Below are 25,056 nucleotides of genomic sequence, written 5' to 3'. Positions count from 1 at the left end.
CACACACACACACACACACACACACACACACACACACACACACACACACACACACACACTCAAACTGCAGTTGAAGAGAGGTGAACGTGAAAGACTGAATTTGCTCAGAAAAGGAGACAGGAGACAGTTGTGAGAGATACAAGGAAGCATTGAGGAATCTCTTTCTTTTATTCTCACTGAAACGTTCGCCTCTTGTTGCCGTCACAGCTGCAGCCCCCCCACAGCTTTAAAGGCTTGGCTGTGATGCTTGTCAGTGTGTTAATGGCTGCTCAGTGCATCTGTGCCTACAGTATCAGAAAGTCATCAAAAGAGCGGTGCAGGGATGACGTATTTTTGTCGGACGAGTTAGCATCACAAGGGACAAAAACATGGGATTTATCATTATGTATCATTGGATTTTGGAATATTGCATAAAATAATCTCTGTGACAAACACATGTTTATTATACTTACACGCTTTGTTCGGCAGGATAATCTAAACGTATTAACACCACTTTTATGAGTTGTGAAGTGTAAATGCCATCCCAAGGAATAAAAAGCTAACGTTAGGCTATAAAGGAACTATTACGGTCACATTCATCACGCCAATCACCATCGCTAAGCTAAAGGTGGCTAATGATCGGCGTGATGATGTTTACTAGTCTTATTTAGACACTTGTTAGCAACCGCAGTTTTTAAGACATGTAGAAGCTTTAGATATTCACCAGTGGGGTATACTCATGTATTTTATGTTGTAGATTTGAGACGAGGGAACCAAAAGTCGTATCATGCTGACTCATCTCTGGGTTTTAGGACTCATTTTTGCACCACTCAATAAAAGCTTTAATTGATGGACTGAAAGGTCAGATTCCATGTGTAGTTAAAGTATCTCAGGGCCCCTGGCTAACCTTACAGGTGTATATTTGATATCAAAATGAATTCAGTTTGAAGAAAGGTGTGGTACAAATGGAAATGGAATCAGAAAAGCGGTGTATCACGGGTCTGTGTCCTCTGGCCCTTTTTGATGTCACAGCTGGTGCGATCCTCTATTTGAAAGACCGTCCATTGTTTCATCCATTTAGACACCATCCATTCGTGTGAAATTGTCATAATCAGCATTTTAATTATTGAGTTACGGTCAATTAGGTGTTTTATGAGGTCACAGTGACTTTGGCCTTCGACCCCCAAAATCCTAATCACTTCATACGCCTCTGCCTTAGAGCAAACAATGAAATGGCAATCCATCAGACACTTTCTAAAGCAGGGGTGGGGAACCTCGGGCCCCTGGGGCGTATACGGTCCGCGAGACAATTTGATACGGCCCTCGAGGTAACACACGCAAAAAAGAAAAAAAATTAAGAAATCTAGACCGCAAAATATGTAACAAGCAAGTGCCTGTTTTTCCTGGCCAAGGTTAGGGTCCTTGAACACAACACAAGCCTAACGTGTCATCACGTGGTATATGTCTCATCCGACAGGGGTTTAGAGCTGCCGGAGAGCAGAGCACCAGAACGCCGCTCCGGGCCTGGACTTCACAAATGTCAGTAGCCATAAGGAGCCGTACACATGCCGCAGTTTTTGCGTGGCTGTGTCTTTAGTTGAAAGCCCAGTGGCGATCTGTCATACTGATCATACAGTCAATAACTTTGTTGTTATTAGCATCTGGTTAGCTAGCTATGCTAACGAATATAAGAAGTTTTTTCTACTACCAGTGAGGTAAAGGCACATCTTTATATGATCATTATAAAAAAATAAGAGAATAAAGTAAACAGGTATAAAATACTATATGACAGTAAAAAAAAGTTGTTATTAATAAACAAGAATACAGTTTGAAAGGGGAGTGATTTGTAAAATATCCATAAAGAAAAAGAAAATCTGCTTCCAGTTCTGTTTCAAATGGGTGTTGAGAGATGTTTCCATAGATCTCCTAATGTTGCTCTCAAAGTGCACCAGATTGATGCTTTTAACTTCAATATTTAAAAAAAAATCTTCCCGGGGGAACATGCCGGGCCCGGACCCCCCTAGAGGAGGTTAGGTCCCCCCCCCACTTAAATCATGTTCACATGGATAGGCAACTAAATTGCACACATCTTGTGTCCATATCTTTCTGTTTTGGTGTTCATGCCACAACTGTGCACGTGCCTGCATGCGCGAATCATGGTGAGATATCTGGATTAAGAGGTTGCTTTTTCTTTGCACAGCATGAAAGAAAGGCCAAATGAATGGGCTGTGATTTTAGTATCTTTAAGCAGACGTCAATAATTTGTACGGCCCTCGGAGGATGTTGAAAAAATTGAAATGGCCCTTGAGAGGAAAAAGGTTCCCCACCCCTGTGCTAAAGAGTTAGTGCGGATTCACAAACTAGCCGATTAAGGCCGCACTAGAACAACAATTTGGCAGAATTACTGTTTTGTTTTCAATAGAGTCTGGTGGTTTTAGTGAGAGGAAAGAAACGACTTTAGCTCCCCATTTGAAAGAGGTTGTCGTCTGACGGCAAATAAAGCTAAATATAAAAAATGTAGCCGTCCCTTTTTCCAGTTGCTAAAATACGTTAGCATTAAAGCTGATGCTCCCGTCCACAGCAGTACAATGGTTTTGCACGTCATAACTTCTTCCAAAAAACCCCAATCAGACAATGAGCCATTATGCTTATAAGATGTAGCTTAACTTAGTGAAGGGTCTTTAACATGTAACAATAACAACAATATATGAGCACATGGTTGCTAGCATTAGCATCAGCAACTGCTTCTTGAGTGATAGTAAAGCCAAGTGCTCAAAAACAGGTAGAAGGAAGATTAGAGAATACCAGCAGAGATCAGCAACAGGTAACTAAACTCTCCCTCTCTGCCTCACCCGGGACCCTCACCCCTTTAACCCCCCCCCCCCCCTTCCTACCACCCCCCCTCACCTCAACCCGCATATATCAATTTCCTTTAGATGTTCCCCCTCACACAATTGAAGTAACTAGATTCTTCCCTTTGGCTCGCCAGTGGAGATATGGAGCAGGATGCACAATGGCCTATTCATTAAGATAGCAGCACACACACACACACACACACACACACACACACACACACACACACACACACACACACACACACACACACACACACACACACACACACACACACACACACACACACACACACACACACACACACACACACACACACACACACACACACACACACACACACACCAACTGAAGCACCAGCACAGTCCATCACACACACATTCAGCTAAAATGTCCTTCTGCAACATACATGTATGCATACACGTGCAGTGATACAACCACACACACACACACACACACACACACACACACACACACACACACACACACACACACACACACACACACACACACACACACACACACACACACACACACACACACACACACACACACACACACACACACACACACACACACACACACTATTCACACACACACACAACATCCCAAACTCAATCCCCAGCTGCAGCGAAAGCCTTTCCAAGTTCATGCCATGCCACCCCCCCCCCCCACACACACACACACACACACACACACACACACACACACACACACACACACACACACACACACACACACACACACACACACACACACACACACACACACACACACACACACACACACACACACACACACACACACACACACACACACACACTCCTCCATAGCCAGTAACTCAGAGAAAGACAAAAGAATAGGAACTTTGGTATTATGAGCACAAAGACAGGATTCACACACGTTTAAGAGGAGGACTTATTTAAATGTAACACTGCATGCATTTATTAAGATGGGCATTTGATTTATTACCCGTTTGAGGATTCCTTGACATTTTAATTGGGGATGTATAGCTCACTATCAGGGAATAGTGTAGAAGCTCAGTTACTCACAGTTTGACCTTTCATTATGGTACGATTAAAACTTTTAAAATGTGACTTAAAAAGGACAAGGATGCTGTGTTTACCTTGTGTTCCTTTTAACATCTGAATAACTGCAGCTCCAGTTGTGCAGGAAAAATAATGGGAATCAATCAGTATCTACATTATTACTGCCATAGAGGAACTGAATGCTGCTTTTATTTCTTGATAGAGAGTTGATTACGTTGATAATAACCCAATGACTGCAGGCAGCCGGATCCTTCTGCAGGGTTCACTGATCCACTTCAACCAAATACAGAAACACCTGCTCTGCACAGGTGCATGCAGGCAGAGAGGGAGAGAGAGAGAGAGAGAGAGAGAGAGAGAGAGAGAGAGAGAGAGAGAGAGAGAGAGAGGGAGAGGGAGAGAGAGAGAGAGAGAGAGAGAGAGAGAGAGAGAGAGAGAGAGAGAGAGAGAGAGAGAGAGAGAGAGAGAGAGAGAGAGAGAGATACAAACTGCTTAATACAGATAATAATAATAATAATAATAATAATAATACAGAACAGAAAGGATACAGTGGATTCCAGGTCAGAGTACCAGCCACATAACTACATACAATTTGCTAAATAACTTTATGTAGTTGAAAGATAACATGCAATTGCCATGGTAACAAGTTAAAAACGATGATCCCAGCCTTAGAATTCACAACAGCAAAATGGTTGCAATATCTGTAGAACATTTGAAGTGCTATTAGTCAAATTCAACTTTAACCTCAAATGACAAAGTATTTGTAGCGTTACTGAACATTAGCTTATTATTATCCACTGGATTATTCACACAATATTATCACACATGTATTTTCAATATTTCACTATTAAATATCATGGTATTTTCTGGTTTTATGAATGTATGTCATGATAAACCAATAAGGGCTTCAGTATGAGATGTTATCCCTTTTTATTTCTATGTAAGAATAAGCATCCATTTAACGTTTATAAATCACAACAATAAATATATTTATGGTCTTATCCAGGCAAAACCTTTTATTTTGCTCTTCTCAAGTGTGCCTTGTCCGAAATGTCGTTTTGTTTTCTCTTAAATGTATTTCAAATGTTGACATTTCCTGTATATGTGTGTGTGTTGATGACTCAGCCAATATCAGTCAGTACTAATCAGATGATTAAAGGAGTCCTTGTGGAAGTGATCTGATTCTAAGAAACACTTGGAATACATCGTGTGTGTGTGTGTGTGTGTGTGTGTGTGTGTGCGCGTGCGCGTGCGTGTGTTTCACAACAAACTACCTCATCTCTGTCACAAGACAAGACACGTTTGTATATTTTTTAACTGCCTATTTGTTTAATCTCTGAGTTTCCCTATGTTGTAGAAAAAAACAATCAGTACACAGATAAGAGTTCAAATATATACTTTATTGATTAAAGTTTCCATATTTTATGTTCATTAATTACTTTAAAACATAAATGTACTATTATGAGTTCTCACAAAATCACACAAGAACTATTCCTTTAGTTTCATGCCAAGAATCTAAACATGTGTTTTTCAAGGGAGACAGGTTGCACAGTAAATCATTGACTGATTTATTTTCTTTTTTTAATCTACCACAAGGCCAGAGGGCTTTCGGCATTTTACTGAGTTATTAGACACTAATTTACTGAAGTTAAGTTAATAATTAGACATCCTGAATATTGTTCTGCTTTCAAAAATGTAGAAATACTTCATTAAAAATCATTTTATTATAATTATTTAAGTTGAATTGTCCCATTTCTAATCAGCTGCTTTTCATACTTAATTCCTTGCAATGCAACAGGCCTAGGAAAAAATGAAGCATCATATAATATTCTTTTATATATTATATAACATTTAAAACACCTATTATCGACATTTGAAGCACTGAAGTACATGGCAGCAACATATAAATACACAAAGCACAATTTATTTGTCTTGTTTTTCTGGAAGTCTCACCCGTCTCAATTTGCTTAATCTAATTCCTGTCACGAACAAAGTGTGCAGATTGCCAGATCATCATGTTTGGACCGACGTTAGCCTATGGGGATATTTAAGAAATAATTAAGCATAGAATAATGATTTATTTGCTCTTATGATTCATAGTTTCAACACATTACAAAAAGATTATTAGAGAATGTACTTTAGAAGCATTTTGAAACAGTTCCTGCGTAATTTCTAACACCAGCTCATGTATTTGAAACACCTTGTGGCTAAAGAAACGTGTTGGCTATTCACTCTCATTTTTCGCCAAAATTGCATCAATTTATTTCGAAATGTATTTTTTGGGCCTGCTCATTTCCTTCATTATTTGCGCACAAACACACACACGCCAAAACAAGCACTCACGTCAAACCGAGGCCGGGCCGGACATCCTCCACAGTGGGAGCCAAATCCCCGGAGTGTCTCCCTGAAGATCCCCGCTTTAAAGCTCCAGGAGGCGGCCAGCCCCTCCGCAGATCCCCGGGGCCGAGGCTCTGCTCTTGGAGCTTTTTTCTGTACATGTCAGAGTTTGTGGAGACGCGGACAACGAGTGGCACTAACAGGAGACACACACGCATTTCCCTTCTTTTTTCATTTGCACAGAACTGCTTTTTGTTCCCCCACTCTCTTTAGGGGGTGCTCGTTTTTGATCACATGGTTACAATTCACCTGAGATAAAAAACAAAACAAAGGACGCAAGGAAAGGAGGGGAGAGGGGGAGAGAGAGATTCCCTTATCACGGTCAACTTTAATGGATAATGGACCAAAAAAAGTGGTGATTTCTGGATTGGGTGCCAGTGTGTCGCATGGCGGGGATACAAGGGGTCATTGTTGGGAAGAACAGCGCGTGTGTTTGTGTCCGCGCGGCCCATGATGTCCTCTCTCGTCTCTCCTTTCTGCATCTACCGTTTGATTTCTCTGCGGCTCTACGAGAGGCGCTGATGCAATTATAAAACTCACACTTTCACATAAAGAGGCGCACTGTTGGCTGCCAAACACACGTTTTTGAATGGCCTTAACTGTGGAAATAAAAAAAGATATACTGTATACAGTTAAGGTAAAGGTCATATTGGTCCATTTAGTCAGAAACAAACAATTGGGATGCAAAATGATCACTCTGAAAGCTGTGATTTTGCTCAAACTTAAAAAATACGAAGCAAACGTTTCCAAGTTGTCTACTCTTCTGCATTTGCAAATCGGTTGAACTTCCCAAAGTGGTTTAGGTTTCCTCACACATATTTGCAGTCAAATCAAACGGTTTGATTGTACTGTGGTGGATTATTCTGCACAAAGGTGCCAACAGTCTTATTTGGCTGCATCTATATGAGTTGAACATGGAACATGTTTGATAAACTCCAGTAAATTCCCCTTTTCATCAAGAAACGATCAGACGCATCAAACAAACAGTCTTTTTTTAATGTGTGGATTCGTCAGCTGACAGAAAAAACGGTATTGCCCCCGCCCCGAGCATGTTCTCAAATGTGAAATTAAACTGCGTCACCATCAAATGTTAAACACGCAAGAACATTTTTCCTGACTTTGTCCACGAAACATCTGTAGTGGCACACTTGATGTTTGTAGACTCTACATTATAGCTGCTCAAATGTGTTATTCCTCCACAGTTTCATTTGAACATTTGAAGAAGCCTGTAATTAAAATATCTCTTTCGTCAAATATTTGATTTCTGGAAAAACAAACTCGTTATTAACTGTGTAATTGGTCAGGTGTGGAATTCGAAAAAATCCCCGCAACCAAAGTCGCCATGAGCAGAGTGTACACAACTAATCTTGGGTAAACTTGCGTAAAATCTTTTGCGCACAATTTACGCACACTCATATCTGACTTTATTCAACCTCCGCTCGTTTTGGTGAAACAAAACTAGACTTTCTCTAAAGTTCACACCAAAGCCTTTGTAAAGTTGTTAGGTGTGGAATTGGACAAATACAGAATATTCTCCTAGTAAAATCGCAAGGGCAGGGTTTACAAAATCAAATCTTGCGTAACTTTTTTCGCCCATTTTATGCACACTCACTATCTGATGTATTCAACTTCCACTCACTCAGAGTAACACAACATGCATTTCTCTGAAGGTAACCCCAAGACCCATATCATCAGGTTTGGAAATACAATCTGTATAGCCCAGCGTATAATCGCCAGAGCAGGTTGAGCATATTCAAACTAAGAATCTTGCTTTAACTATAGCAAAACATTTCTTGCAATTCAAGCATTTTCATAGTTGACTATATTCAAACTCCACTTATTTAAGAGGAACAAATCCTGACTTTCTTTGAAGTAAACACAAAGCGCTGAGTTATTTGTCAGATGTTGTTCAGATAAATACAGAATATCCCCAGGTAAAATCTCCACAGAATGTTGTTCATGTTCAAAGTCTAAATGTTGTCTTGACTTCTCAAGCATAATATTTCTAACGCACAATTTACGCTCATATCTGACTGTTCAACCTTCACTCAATTGAGACAAACAAAACTTACTGGAAGTACTATGTCATTTGTAAGGTGTGTATTATAAAAAAACAACTGGAATATCCCAGCATTAACACCAGAATAGTTGGTTTATGTGTAAAGTGAAAACTGTGTCTTAACTTCTTTCGCAACATTTCTTACGTACAATTTACGCACATTACTTTCAACATCCAATTATTTTAGTGACACTAAACTTTAATTTATTTCCCTATTTTTTTGTTCTTTGAGAGAGAGAGATTTTTTCAGCCAATCAGAGACCCCCGAGCCTGTGTCCGTACTGCTCCTTTAAGAATGTTCATCCCCAGCAAATCTTTCTTTTTATTTTTTCTCTCCCTGCCTCATACAAGGAGCCCTTTAAGCCCCTGCACGACACACAGAGCTCGCATTCATACTTGGGCAGCGCGAACGAGGGGGCTCGGGAGCGAGCGTCACTTTGGAAACTCGGGAACTCACGGACTCTCGTGCTAAACCGGCGACCTCCTTTTCTCATTACTGAAGTAAGAAGCTCAGCATTTCCAACTCTTTCCTCTCTGCTGCTGCTGGAGGCTCTCACTCTGAGACTCAGGCTTTCTTATAGGATCCTAGAGAAGAAACCAGATTCAGAATTACACATTTAAATTAAATAGTCTTTAATATTGATAAGTAGGCAACTTTTTGCGAGATTGGATGTCGTTTTAGACTGGTATGAAGTGACTGATGATTTGTTCCTCCTTTAATAATCGTATTTTTTAAAAGTGCTTTTATTGCAGGTCATTTCAGCACTGAAGACAATAATATGTATTTAGCGCTGAAATCAGATCAAATTAAACATATTTAAAAAAAGTGTTGGCATGGATTATGATCATGAAGTTAATCAATCCTGTCGTGATGATGGTGTGAGGATGGTTTTGTGCCAAGCAACAAGTGCTCGTGTTTTAAATGTATTCAATGGGATCGTAGAGAAGAACCCCGCCTCATAATTTCAGAGGCTACCTTGATAATCGTTAATATTGGTTATAATTAGCAACATTATCGCGAGTTTGGATGTGGTTTAAGACTGGTCCAAAATTCCTGATGACTTGTTTGTTCTTTAATAATCGTATCTTCAATTGTCTCCATTACCAAAGTCAGTGGTGTTATATTTAAGAATACTTTCAGACACTTGTTGTCCCCCCTGTCATGCTGACGGTGAGAGGATAGCTGTGTGCCGTCATCCTGTGTTTCATGAGAAAACATTTTAAATTGAGCTTTTTCTGTTCGTCCGACGGAGACAGCCTTTTTTCAGACTAAGAGAATCTGATTTCTCAAAAGGGAAACGTTCTGAGAAGTTACAAGAGGCTATGAGGAAAATAACTAGACGTACACTTGATATGTAATTTGTTGGAGATGGGTAAAAGAAGTCTAAACTATTTATTTTTACAAATGTTTACTTGTTAGATACACTTGCAGCGATCTTCTTGCTTCTTTGTATTTACTGTTGTTTTGGAGAATTAGAAATATGAGCCATTGTGAAACTAATTGAAAAAAACAAACAAAAACAGACCGTTTCCAAACAAGCAAATTAAGGCCAACTCTCTGGCAGGTCAAGCGGCGATAATGAGGCACAGGAATTCATTACGCGCAGTAAATATGCTCAGGGTGATAATTAACAACAAGCACTGACTTGAGCATGTTTACTAAACAATTTGTACAACAAACATTAAAAGAGATTAAAGTAACCGAGACAATATGTGGATTTACGACTCTGTTGAATTAATTATTCCCTGATGTGTTCCTGATGTGCTAAACAGATTACTTTATGTGGTCTCTCACAACAAGAACGTATAACTCAAACAAGTCATTCTGGATCATTCTCGCTCCTTACTTTCACAAACAACATTGTAGCAGCCAGTTACGTGCGCAATGAGGCCTTTGGTGCGAGTACGCACGGTGATTGTGTCTGCAGCAGGTGGCAGGCGAAAGTCTTTATCAATGCACGTCGGACAGATGGTTAAGCTTTACATGCAAATCTGCTGGAAATGGATACGATCCCTGACATCCACTGATAAAAAGATAGTTTTCCGAACAAGTCAGACTTGTATTAAGCGAATCAGGACACACGTGCCTGATACGTTAAGCTTTGGGTAATATGCCTAACTCGGATCAGAAGCGAATGTAAAGGCACTCATGCTTAGTTTTAAATATAAAAAAGGGGTTCCATTTTCTCCAGGATAAAGGTGGGGTAGCCTAAGTGGGTATACCCCCCCCCCCCCCCCACACACACACACACACACACACACACACACACACACACACACACACACACACACACACACACACACACACACACACACACACACACACACACACACACACACACACACACACAGATACTGTTAAATTGACAAGCCATTTCATAATGTCAGTGGACGTGAGCGAGGTGGCTAATTTTCCTGCAATTTGAAACCAGAGCAGAACACAAACCGGCCGGCTGTGAGCTGCTGGTTCACAGGAAGTTCGCTGATTTAGGACGTGGAGTTGGAGGCAGGGGTGTTGATTTATTTAATGGACAAAAACAAGGACACATTTTGCTCCCCGCCGATAGACTGGACACTGTTTAACAAACAGACTGTGTCCAATTCACACACGCGTACTGACGGGGGTTTATGTTTCCAGCGCCAGGCCATGTTTATCCAAGAAGTGCAGAGGATAAATCCAAGGTCTGTGCTGCTGCGGCCTCGTGTCATTCCAACACTTTCTCTCCGGGGAGCTTGGAATAACTGCTCAACCTTAAACAGTAGCTAGTTTAGAGAGGGGGGGAACCTGCAGAAGGGCAGTGTGCTAACAGGAGCAGGACCTCTGCAAAAACTGTAATCCATGGGCGTCACTTTGTGTTGAAAAGTTGTGGGGCTCAGATAAAACTAAAATGCATTTATATGCGATTTGAGGCACTTTTGGGGGGATACCGCACGCGTTTGCTTCTTCTAGATTTATATTACATTGTTTTTTGTTGTTGTGCAAACAAATCTCACTCATTTGATAGTTCACATTTCTTTGTGTACGCTAGTTTATCAAAAGACTTTTAACAAAAAAGGCTCTTTAAAAGAGATGGCGATGAAAAACATAATTTCAAGAAGAAGTGACACCTACATCCTTATTTTATGAATGAGATGGAAAAAAACATATGCATCCACTTCGAATATTGACGACATTCAATATGGCCTATTATATCCTTTTCGATTATTACATTGCATAACGTTTTTGGAAAGGAATATGAGTCAGAATATTTGTAGACGATCTGTATGAAACTAGAACAAATATAAATTCCTTTATACAAAAATTCGGATCCAAACACAAAATACGTTTTTTTCGACTAATCCTTAGTCGGTTTAATCGACAGATCTATTTGTAAATCTGAGTCTCTCCACAAAGAATCATACAAAAGCATCACTTTAAGTCTTGTACTTACCAGAGATGAGCTCATAACTTCATTGAAAATAAGACATTCGGCAAAAAATAAGGAAAAAAACTAGTCGACTATTTTAGTCGACGGAGAGTAGCCGCCCAACCAATTACATTGAAAGGAATCGCTTGAGGTTATTTGCTGATAAGGCAAATAACTTGCACAAAAGGAGTATTTTATCGAGTTAAAAATAGGGTGGGCCAATTCGTTCAAGTCCAGCCTCATGGTGTATACTTAGAGGACGACAAATAAATGATGCTGTTGTGTCTTGACTTTGAACACTATCACATCACTATAGGTTGTTGGGTGTTGACGCAGGTACTGTCTTTATAGCTATAGGCTTGTTGAACTAACCCTCCTCGTCATTCTGCTTTTTCCAGGTCCTTGCTTTTGGAATTCACCCACTGGACAACCGGAGGAGAGAGTTTAGGGTGGGAAGTGATAGTGGGCGAGTTTGGTGCAGACAGCTGTGCATTAGCAGGTAAGCTGGGGTCCAAGGTGCGCACTGAGCCGCCTATCATACCAACAACCCGGATGGAAAGAACTTTAATGTGGAACCCTCATAGAGTCTTGCAACGGAGACTGAGAGTAGAGACAGATTGGAAGTTCATATTATAACTTAACAAGGATCAGTCGTTCTCTCTCTATCAACCAGTAACAGATCGGACTCAACAGGTAGAGCTGAGCATTTAGGAGCACATTCATCCGCCTGGAGGCTTGTGTGTGTTAGGAAAGATGTCCAGAGACGAGCAGAGCTTGTCGGAGGTGGAGCTCAGTCCCGGGATGTCCGATGACAGTCGCTCCATGTCACCGGGTCAATCCTCCGGTGCTACTGGGGGAGACTCGCCTCTGCCCGGGCCGCAGCAGCCGCAGCTCCCGGGTCAGGAGGACTCGGTGGCCGGAGGTTCATTCCCCAAATCGGAAGATGAGGACGACCGCTTCCCCGCAGGCATCCGTGACGCCGTGAGCCAGGTGCTCAACTGCTACGACTGGACCCTGGTGCCCATGCCGGTGCGCGCCAACGCCGGAAACAAGAACAAGCCCCACGTGAAGAGGCCCATGAACGCGTTCATGGTTTGGGCGCAGGCCGCGAGGAGGAAGCTGGCCGATCAGCATCCTCACCTGCACAACGCGGAGCTCAGCAAGACCCTGGGGAAGCTGTGGAGGTGAGGGGGCAACATATATCTAAAGTACCACAACTTAAAGTATTCATTACGCAGAATGGCCCCTTTTTTTTACTCCGTCCCATTATTGTGAATATTTATATTATTGAAGCTGAAGCTAAAATATCTGCTATAAACAGAGCAGGGGTTTATACTCAGGGTGCAGGGCTGAGGGGAATAGCTCCACATTAGGAAAGGCCAAAGGTCAATTTCATGGCCAGGGCTGAAAGTATTACGTGTGTTGAATATTTACCAACGAAACCACTTTAGTTTCTAAGGTCTAACTGGCACCGTTTGCCTCCATCAGCTGATCACTTGTACGCATGGACACACATTATATATAACCCAAGTATTATTGTCCTTTGATGCATCATCTCTGTCCCATTGATTGGTAATCGGCTCCTGAGGGAATCATGGGGTGCTTTCACCACATTCTGCTCTCATTTAAAGTTCAACCATCAAAGTAATTACACGCCCTTTCAATTTTGAAATGATAAAGTTTTACTGTAACTCTTTTGTTTTTGATCACGGTATCCCTGTAGTTACCTAAGTGTAAAGCTCTGTCAGAGCGTACATAAGTCTCTCTCAGACACAACGCTGGCTGTCGGCTGACAGAAAGGTCACAAATGTTAAATGAATTAACCCTTTGGGACTTACCGTTAATTAGATGAAGACTTGACCTTGGGCTGCAGGCATGATTGGATAATTTGCCCAGAAACACGATGAAGAGGAAGGCTGAGGAAGGTCAGGAGTTTCTCATGCCATTCCTCAAGTTTCAAGTTTGCAGACAGGATGCATCTTTGGCCTTCATTATCTCATTACTGTGCAGCAGTCAGAAGCCCCTGGCAGGAGTGGCATGCCATGCAGCTGGTTAGACGTATTTGCATGTACAAGAGGACGTGAGTGAGCGTATAACCCAGATATCTACCTTCCAAACACTGCACACAAAGCCTTTAAGAAATCGCCTCTGTGTTTCGTATTCATGTTATCAATGTAAGTTTCTTGGATGACCATTTTCCTCTGACAAAGTGTGACCACATTTTGGACTACCTTGTAGGATATATACAACAGAAAAAAGCCGACATAACAATGTGCCTATTTGGTTCTTTTCTTCTTCCTAACTTAAACAAACCGAACATCATTTATTTGTATCCAAGGCTTCTTAATGAGAGTGACAAGCGACCCTTCATCGAGGAGGCTGAGAGGCTGAGGAAGCAGCACAAGAAAGACTATCCCGACTACAAGTACCAGCCCCGACGCCGCAAAAGTGGCAAGCCCGGTTCTGGGTCAGGAAGTGAGGCCGATGGCCATTCGGAGGGCGAGGTCAGCCAGCCCCACTACAAGGGCCTCCAGCTGGATGTGTCCCTCATCCGGGCGGTCGGGTCCCCTCTGGCAGACGGGAGCCACCCTCATGCTGCAGGTGGGCTGCTTCTATACCGCCTCTCACGCTGTTCCGTCACAACTACACATGTTGGCATATTAAGGTGTTCCCTTTCCTTTAGTGTGTTATAGCTTTGTGTGGTCTGCAAAGTCTGCCATCCCTGTTCCCTCCAGAGGAAGTTCCTCTCACACAGTCATTAGCTGAAACACCTCCATTGGACTCCTTTGACTCCAGAACTTAGGGACATGTAACACTTCAGAATCAGAATGAGAATACCGTAGTCCCACAGAGGGGACGTTTAATGTTACCCACTTGCACTTCTATTGGCTAGCGCTTCAACACATTGTACATGATAGGCTAAGGGGTGGGATAGGTCTAAGCGGTTGACCAATCACAACAGAGCCGGCCAGCTAACCAATCAGAGCAGACTGGGCTCTGGTTTCAGACAGAGGGTGAAAAGAGGTGCTGCAGCACAGCATAGCAACTTCATAGTTTCTGCCAAGAGAACTACTGTAACGTTATGTGTCCTGTGTCTCTAGGTCACAGTCCTCCCACACCACCCACCACTCCCAAGACTGAGCCTCACTCTGGGAAGGCGGGGGGTGGAAAGGCTGGGAACGGGGGCTCCCGTGGGGCAATGGGAGCAGAAGGAAGTTCCGGTGCTCCAGGATCTGGTAAACCTCACATCGACTTTGGTAACGTGGACATTGGTGAGATGAGCCATGAGGTGATGGCCAACATGGAGCCCTTCGATGTGAACGAGTTTGACCAGTACCTCCCCCCTAACGGGCACCCGGGGGTGGGGCAGAGTGCCGGCGCGGCAGCAGCAGCAGCAGCAGCAGCAGCGGCAGCGGCAGCATCATCTTCCTCCGTCTCTCCGTACAGCTACGGCCTCTCCTCCGCTCTGGCAGCCAGCGGACACTCAGCCGCCTGGCTCTCCAAGCAGCAGCAGCAGCAGATGCAGCACCACGGCCCCTCAGATCCCTCCAAGGCTCAGATCAAGAGCGAGGCTGGGGGTCACTTCGGAGAGGCGGCCTCAGTAGGGTCCCATGTCACCTACACCCCCCTCAGCCTCCCTCACTACAGCTCAGCCTTCCCCTCCTTGGCCTCCAGGGCTCAGTTTGCTGAATATGCGGACCACCAGGCTTCAGGGCCGTACTACGCCCACTCCAGCCAGGCATCAGGGCTGTACTCCGCCTTCTCCTACATGGGGCCCTCCCAGAGGCCCCTGTACACGGCCATCAGCGACCAGGCCAGCGTGCCGCAGTCACACAGCCCCACGCACTGGGAACAGCCCATCTACACCACTCTGACGCGGCCATGACAGACAACGAGAGCAGAGGGCACCGGTGCAGCTTCAGCCCCGGCGTCAGACCCCAGGATCGGGTGCTGCGTGAGCGGCGTTGGCGGTATCGCTGGAGGAAGAAGTGGTCTTGGCTGGGGGGAGTGGGCAGGCACCGGGGGAGTGGGCAGTGGCGGCAGGAGGGGACAAGAAACCCCGATCTGGCCCTGCCAAGATGCGGAAATGCTGTCACGGCCCAAGGATGAGCTTGGAGCGTGGTGCTTTTGAAGAGCGGTCGATTATTCAGGGCGTAGAGTGTCGTGGTCAGAGAATGTATTACTTTACCAAGCCTCTGGTGCTCCCAAACACACAACAGGAAGTATTGATAAGTGGAAAAGGATCAAATGTGTGTACAAGAAGGGGCAACTTGTAGTCTACACTCCTCTATCACGAGCAGCAAGGGGTCAACAGCAACTGGTACACGTTGAGAATTAGCAAGACTTTGAGCTTTGAGCCAAATTAATTCTACATGGACTTATTTTGTACCGGTGCCAAGCGATTTGGCTTCTCAGGCAACATTGACCTTTTATCAAACAGATGTAAGCTTTGTATTGCTTTTGGAAATCAATATAACAAATACTGGTGTTGGTTTCTGAGGAACATTTGTCCCTATTTAACTCGGACCGTTATGCTGTGTTCACTTGCCTTTCGTACACACGTGCATGGACGTACAATGCCATAACATGTGTTGAGGTTTTGTTAAAATGTATAAGTAGTCGACAACTTGTAACGATGACTGACTTTTATCAGGATAGTGTATACAGTATACTTGAAATGACAACTGTACGTTTCTTTGCAAACAGATTTGATGTTTTCGTAAAAACGACCAAAGTTTTGAGACCAAAACTTATATCAAAGAAACTGATTTTACGGACGTTTCTCCCGACTCAAAACTACCTTTTGTAGCGAAATAGTTTTTAGTGTTCAACATCTTTCTATGTGAGTTATTGTTAATGCCTTAAAGGAATACTTCACCCCCGAAAATAACCATTTCCACATGATTTTTTAAACACCGTGTTACCATGAAATCTTAACGAAAAACTGTGTTTACAGCCATTTTCTTTTAATGCATGCAAGTGTTTGGGAAGTCATGCTCACACTAATGGATACTTGAGAATTGGATTGTATAAATACCCACACGATAAAGCCTTTCTTATAAACTTGAAAAGTAGGAATACTCAGTGTATTTTGCAGTATATTTGATCCAATATTGAACTCCAACACGCAAGTAAAGACATCTTCTAGTGACATTTTAGAAAATACCTATACATGCAGAATAACACTGACTGTATTCACATGTTTACTTTGTTCATGTAGGCTTACAGTAGTCAAACATAAAAAAATGAGGAACATTCTGGAAGATGCGGTTTTAAAATACTATTATATATTCATTTGAACCATTATTTGGCTTCCACGTTGTCCCTTTACATATTATTCTTGATTATTATCCTTATGGGTGAGCTGCATGCAGTTCTGAAGAACCAAATTATGATTATTTTGTATCACTGTATGCCGATGAGATTTGACGATAATTGAAAGACGATAAATTGTACATTTTGGGGTTTGATGTATTCCTTTAAAAACACATAAGTGTCAAAAGCTACTTTTACCCTTTTCTCACAATGGCACTGATACGTGTGATGATTTCCCTTATCTTTACGACGCATTTATGAAGTACATTCATGAAAAAAGACAATTCTATTTATACTTGCTTAACCCATGGTCGCAACGTGTCATAGAATATATAACAGAAGCTTCTTCGCTTGTTTGAACAATTACTAATATTTTAAATGCTTTTTGCCATTATAATCTCCACTGAATATACGCACCACTGCCTTGTATTCTGTGTCATTCAGAAATGTGTATGTAGAAAAGTATTCAATGCAAAATGTCACATCTGTTGGTCGTCGTTTGGTCTTTGAGGAAAAGAAGCCTTTTGATGCCAATGCTGAGAAACAGTTGCCAGAGATTGTGCGAATAAAGCTTCCAGGAGAAAATAACTTTTAACACAGCCTTATATTAAATGTAATAATGTGCCTTGATTTTTACCTTTTTGGACTATCAATTTATGTCTCTCTATAATCGACTGTGTCATTTCTGTCCACCATTTAGAAACAGAACTGTACTTTAAGTATTTTATTTCCACCTTAAAAGTAAAGAAAATATCTGTTTTTATATTTATCACTCATTTTGTGTCACAGATCCAAACCGCATGCAAGCAGCACTGCTGCTTTTAACCCCCACACCTTAAAGCCCCTTGTTATTTAACATCATTATAATTGCCACGTGTGAAACTTATGTTGAATTTCTTATTTATATGTGTTTGTGTGCGTGCTGTTTATCGCTCCTCTCCATTACGAGGACAACACTCGACTGCCATTTTGGTATTTCCGATGTTCCCCTTCTCGTGTGACTGCACTGCGGCAGCTTCTCAACAGCAGGGATCATGTGATGGTGATGATGAATAATGATCTTTTACGCTCACTTGAAATAAAGCTCGATTATCTGCTTTGATACAAGACTGCCTCTCGGAAATCTCTTTTACAACGGAACCATTAGCGGAACATGTTGCTATCAGTTATTAACAATCGGCCCTCTGGATAGTAAATCCCTTTGTACTCATCGAATGAAGCCAGTCGAGGAATGGGATGAAGAAGCACATTAACTCAAGGACCTGCATTTTTTAAGCCAATATTGTACTTTTTCTTCCCCTACAATTATTCCACAGCTTTAAATCGACTAATATATCAACATTGAGCTCTCATTATGGTCTTTGTTTTAGATATCCAGCAGCAGTATATAAAGTAATTCAAATATATCAGCTGTGACAAACACATCAATAATAATCCAATCGTTTATATTTGATTCAGAATCGCTTTTATTACCAAGTAGGTTTACGCATATAAGGAATTTGCTTTGGTATAAATGGTTAATACAGAGACACAGAAAGAAGAATAGGTCATAATAGTACAACAGAGTGGAGTAAAATATAATGAAATATGACAATATTATACACTAGATTCAAAGTAAGCTCTTTTCTTTGGGTACTTTAGTACAATCCAATACTTTTGTACTTTCACTTATGAGTGTTTTTACTTTACTTCTAGTTCACTACATTTTAGAAGCCGTTATTGCACCACATTTATCCGACAGCTTTTTACAGATTCAGATTATCAGCTTATATAAAATATAAATCAAATAATAAATAAACATTGACATATAAGTATAGGTTAATATATCCAGCAGCAGTATATACATCACCATTACCAGCTGTGATGAACACATTAAGCCATTTCACATATATTATTCTGAAGTAAGTACTTTTGTTTTTGGTAAGTATAAATCGGATGCAAATACTAAGGATTTTAAATACACAACTTTTTCTTGTATGTTTACAATGTAGTATTGATAATAATAATAATTCCTTACATTTAATATAGCAGTTTTCCCAGATTCTCAAAGCGCTTGAAGTTAAAAAAACTGTAAATTAATAAAGTATGTGTATTGATTTATTACATTACACTGGTTAAAAAAGGTTTATATTAAGGATAAAAACATGTGTAAATCATGAGGAAATCCACAGCAAGATGGTCATTATCAATTCATGCGATAAATGAACTCTCGTTGGATTATATTAGGGATGTAACGATATATCGAGGTACATTTAAAAAAAAAAAAAACTTTATTCAACCAGATGGTCCCATTGAGATCATCAATCTCTTTTTCAAGGGAGACCTGTCCAACATGGCAGCAAGTAGGTTACAACATGAACATAAAACAACAGATAACACAAAAGGACATGGTATTTACAGGGCTACATGTACACACCTAGAGACATGGACAAGTACCAACAGTATATTTATATCTCTCCCTGTCAATAAGCCTCACCTTCTTGGCAAACACTGTATTGTTGTTGAAGTGGTGGAGAGACAATGCACAGTTTGACCCACTGCTGCTACCCATGGCCAAAGCATATCTCTGTGTCCCAGCAACATCAGTACCAAGCAAGAGAGTTGTTTCCACAGCAGGGGATTTTGCAAACGCCCAAACATCCCAGCTTCTACCTGGAAATGTGGACATGCTCATATTCCTAAAAGATAACCTTGATGATGCTGAGTGAGTGAGTTACGGCCCGTCCACACAGCGGCGTGCGTTGAAGCTTCCAACGCTTCTGCCCATTCACTTTGAATGGGGTGACGTCACTTTTAGCCGAACTGCATCGTGGGAAGCGACGCGAAGCGTTGCTGGCGTGGCTGGCTGCAAAAGTTGAGCAATGTTCAACTTTTGACGCCTCGGCAGAAGCGTCAGCCAATCGAATCATATGCCAGTACAAGCTCCAGCCAATCAAACCGCTGCTTGTGTGTCAGGGGCGGGAGATTCATGTGATTGGTTGTTGGTCGAGTTTCAGACACGCCCGCCGGCAAGCGTCAACGCACGCTGCTGTGTGGACGGGCCGTTAGAGTTGAGTTACTTGATAAACTAAAGTGAAACTTGATTTATCCTATTGCAGGGTCTGATTATTATATATATATTGTTGACACTTTAAAATACTACTATCCTACTAAAATGCTGTACAAATCAGATGTATTATTTAATAAAGAAAACAAATTCAAGTAAAAAAAAAAAATTACAAAAAGATTCACATTTTTTTTCTTTATTTTTCAATATCACGATACATATCGTACCGTGGACTTTTTATCGCGATATTATCGTACCGTGAGTTTTTGGTATCGTTACATCCCTATATTACACTGGTTATTGTTGGGCTAATATTACAGTAATCGTTTGCTCAATTGATAAAAACAAGAGCAGTATTGGATATGTGATGTGTTCAAATGATACGACAATGATTGTAGGGAGATGTATGTCCTAATAATGTCGAGGTAAACAGGAATCAATATATCTAGGGTACAACATGTGTGATCGTGTGAGCATCTCCTCAGGTCATTTGTAATATATCAGATCAAATGATCTGGTAATCATGTAGTGAATTCAGCAGCTCGTTTACCGCAACTGCATTTGAGTTAGTTTATCCCTAGTTGAGTGTGTGATGGTGAAACATGCCTATATGCACATTTGCAGTTAGTTATGTGTGTTTCTGCGTGTTGTGTGTTAAGCCTGACTCCTAATTCCCTCACTTTAATCGGCTGTGTGATACTTTGGAAAGACAAAGAGGGCCATTGAAGGGGGAGTTAGGGGAGGAGGGAAACAGGGCAATGAGGGAGCCTTACCCATAACTGCCGGGCCTGTAGCTGCATCGGGATACAAAGGGACTCTCATACTCTCTCTCCACACACACACACACACACACACACACACACACACACACACACACACACACACACACACACACACACACACACACACACACACACACACACACACACACACACACACAGACACACACACACACACACACACACACACACACACACACACACACACACACACACACACACACACACACACACACACACACACACACACACACACACACACACACACACACACACACACACACAGAAAACCCCCACTCATCTCCTCCCCTCGCACACTCCCCCCATACACTGAAAAATACTCAGTTTGCAGGTTGGGACTGTAATGTGATTAAAACATTCCGAAAGTTAGAGTTAACCAGGAGAACCACGTCGTAGGTAATCGTTTACGGGATTTTTTTAAAGCAACACACTCTTGAAGCAGGTGTCAGACAGAAGCAATGGATCATCATGATCAAGTTATGGCAAGAGTTTGTAAATGGATGTTATACATGCGAGAAAGAGTTGGGCAATAGCACCAAAATCCTTCCCGTAGACATTGGAGGCAAATGTACGTGTTGTTAGTTACTTTGGATAAAACTGTCAGCTAGATGAAATGTTATTTACGATGGCAAGAAAGAAGGCAATGAAAAAAATAGTTTGTTAGGTCAAAAGCTTTTGTTCATGCTGGTACATTACATTACATGTCACTTGTTAGACGCTTTTATCCAAAGCGACTTACATACTCAATACTGTGGACAATCCCCACAGGAGCAGTTTGGGGTGAAGTGTCTCAGGGAAACAACGACATGCTGACTGCAGTGGGGTTTGAACCTGTGCTACCCTGATCCCAACACAAACGCACAACCCACTGCGCCACAGCCCACATTAAGGTCTGGTCAAATCTAACTCTCATGACTGTTCTCTTTCTGTAAAGCAGCCAGGCCCGGTTCCAGAACAAAATGACTCAGGGTGCACCTGAGATTAGAGAGGGTGCAGTGTGCTATTTTTACAAGTGTTGAGTGGACCTAACACCCTCTAGGGGGGTCCTCACCTCCTCTAGGAGGGTCCTCGCCTCCTCTAGGAGGGTCCTCATCTCCTCTAGAGGGGTCCGGGGGCATGCTCCCCCGGGAAGATTTTTTTTTTTTTTTTAAATGTTGAAGTTAAAAGCATCAATCTGGTGCACTTTGAGGGCAACATTAAGAGATCTATGGATCTGTATGTGCTCTTTGCTTGATTCATGCCTTCCCAGTCCCTTATCACGTAGCCTATAAGAGCATGGCGCCAGTTGTTGTAGCCAGTTATGGTGAAGGCATCTGACTTACTTGAACCGAAATGTCTACATGCATAGCAGAAGATGGCATCTTTTTTACATGAATATTCCAGCCAATCTCTGTTTTGAAACCATGAGCTGCAAAATGAGCGCCTTACCTCACTGTACAGGCGAGTTGTGGAGTACAAATACTTCGTTACTGTACTTAAGTGCATGTTTCTGGTATCAGTACTTTACTCCACTACTTATTTTTCTGACCACTTTTTACTTTGACTTCTTACATGTTGAACCCAAATACCTGTACTTTCTACTTCTTACATGTTGAACTCAAATACCTGTACTTTCTACATTTTGAACCCAAATACCTGTACTTTCTACTTCTTACTACATGTTGAACCCAAATACCTGTACTTTCTACTTCTTACATGTTGAACACTAATACCTGTACTTTCTACTTCTTACATGTTGAACTCAAATACCTGAACTTTCTACTTCTCACATGTTGAACTCAAATACCTGTACTTTCTACTTCTTACATGTTGAACTCAAATACCTGTACTTTCTACTTCTTACATGTTGAACACAAATACCTGTACTTTCTACTTCTTACATGTTGAACCCAAATACCTGTACTTTCTACTTCTTACATGTTGAACACAAATACCTGTACTTTCTACTTCTTACATGTTGAACCCAAATACCTGTACTTTCTACTTCTTACATGTTGAACACAAATACCTGTACTTTCTACTTCTTACATGTTGAACTCAAATACCTGTACTTTCTACTTCTTACATGTTGAACACAAATACCTGTACTTTCTACTTCTTACATGTTGAACCGGGTTAGGGTTAGAAAGAAGAGGGACCAATGGAAACGTTGTCATGTTGCCGTTGTTCAGCATGGAAACATTCATTAGCTAACAATGACATTATTGTTCTATTAATATAAAGGGAGGTCAGGTACTCTTTAAAACAGCTGCTAGCTATGGGTACTTTTTACTTAAGTACTTTTCGAAGCCCTCTTTACTTTGACTTGAGTAAAGAAGTTTAGTCAGTACTTCTACTTTTACCAGAGTATTTTTAAACACGAGTATAAGTACTTCTACTTGAGTAAAGGATGTGTGTCCTTTTGCCATCTCTGGAAATAAAGGGGAACATGGGAAGTATGAGCAAAGAAGAATCAAATTGAAGATGTTATTTGCCCCTTACATTGTGTTGAGGACGACCTGATGGTGGCCTCGCTGTGGTTGGTGCAGCTGAGCGTCACATGGTCCCCCCCCCCCCCCCCATCACCCTGAGGCTCTGTCTGCTCCAATCAAAAGGCTCACAGATCAAAGCAGTTTTTTGAGAATTTAAGAGCATGACCGAGGCGACACACAATTATAGATGAAAGTACAAGCTGGCTTCTTCTTGGAGTCGTTAAAATACTTCCGAGACACGTCTTTACTTCAAACCTCGTACACAGCCTCCGTCATAATTTCTTCATTTGAAATCAGTCATCATCAGACTGCTTTCTTTATACCGGGAGACATGGGGTTTATGAACAGTTGCTCCATTTGTGAATAAAAAAAAGGATAAATACAAATAATAATATTTATATAAATGTAAGTAAAGTAAGAGTGTGAAAAAAGGTTAAAATGAATAATGAGAAAAGGTATTTATATAAAACAAGAATGTCTTATAAAATATTAAAGGGCACCTATCATGCTATTTTCAGGCAATAGCATGGGTCTCAGATATATAAAAATATATAAAAAACATGTTTTGCTCAAAACACCAAACAGATCACCCATTCTAGCCATGCCTCATATCCCTCTATTTCACTTCCTGTTTCTAAAGTGCTGATTTGGGGTATAAGGCTTTTAAATAATAAAGAAGGAGGGGTCCGAGCTCATGCGGGACCCGGCAGCTACTGTCTAAACTAAATGCTGCCGTGATGAAACGCCATATCATGGATGATCAAGGATCTGAAACAGTCTGGAGCTCAAAGGCTTTCTCTCTTGCCGGTTACACCACAAGGTGAGTTCCTTTTCACTTCCTGCTTCTTCACACACATGCTCTCCAGCACAGGTTAGCTCTGAGTGTTAGCCATGCTAATGTGAACACCGACCATATTACGTCCAAAACAGTCGGGCATTGTTTCTGATAGCAACGTTTCTGATTGGGCCGCGGGTCCACATTTCAGATATTACATCATATCGAACGCAAATCTGGATCAGTTCTGTTGTTCCTCGTTTTTAGAGATTTGGGTACGGAGGAAAAGAGAGAGGGTTTTATTTTCTGACGCTGCGTGAGTTCCCCGACACACCAGAGACACATGTTGATGTAGAAAAGACATCAAAAAGTGCATTTTGCATGATAGGTCCCCTTTAAAATACACGTAATGCATAAGCACCCTGCATATACTGTATAGCAGTGTCTGGAGAACGGCCATGCAGCGTCCTCTCTAAGCCTCACAAACTTCAGCGCCCTCGTTCTTCCTGCATGCACCAACCCTCTCTCTCTGGGCAACAACTCATTTCCACTAAACAATACAGCGCCTGTGTGGCTGCTTTGTGCGAATGCATTTGTATGAAAAGGAAAAGAGGGGAGGGGACCCGGAGAGAATCATGACAATAACAACACTCACCATCAGCTGTGAGCCTGCTACACCTCTTTAAAGCACCTCCTGAACATTAAAAGCTACATTGTGTCATTTCTTCCACATTCAAAAATACTGTTATTTCATATTTATGCACTTGCATTTGAGCCATTTATTGTCAGTGTTGTCTTCCAAGAGACGGCACACATTGACTTTCCATCCAGTGTTTAACCACATCATACCTTTAAAGCTCTGTGACTCGGATAATAACCCAAAGTATAACTCATAATTCATCTCTTG

At 41.7% G+C, this 25,056-nt stretch overlaps 1 protein-coding gene across 1 annotated transcript; it reads left to right on the top strand.

Moving 5' to 3' along the window:
* The first annotated feature begins 8,725 nt into the window (after window positions 1–8,725).
* On the top strand, window positions 8,726–18,246 carry sox10 (SRY-box transcription factor 10). Its single transcript, XM_034089771.2, has 4 exons — window positions 8,726–8,835; window positions 12,140–12,925; window positions 14,080–14,342; window positions 14,843–18,246. The coding sequence occupies exons 2-4, from the start codon at window positions 12,495–12,497 to the stop codon at window positions 15,625–15,627; spliced, it is 1,479 nt and encodes a 492-aa protein (XP_033945662.1). The 5' UTR covers window positions 8,726–8,835; window positions 12,140–12,494; the 3' UTR covers window positions 15,628–18,246.
* Window positions 18,247–25,056: the final 6,810 nt, after the last annotated feature.

Source organism: Pseudochaenichthys georgianus, chromosome 8, assembly GCF_902827115.2.
Source record: "Pseudochaenichthys georgianus chromosome 8, fPseGeo1.2, whole genome shotgun sequence".
NCBI lineage: Eukaryota > Metazoa > Chordata > Actinopteri > Perciformes > Channichthyidae > Pseudochaenichthys > Pseudochaenichthys georgianus.
This window is presented reverse-complemented; position numbering and strand designations above follow the sequence as displayed.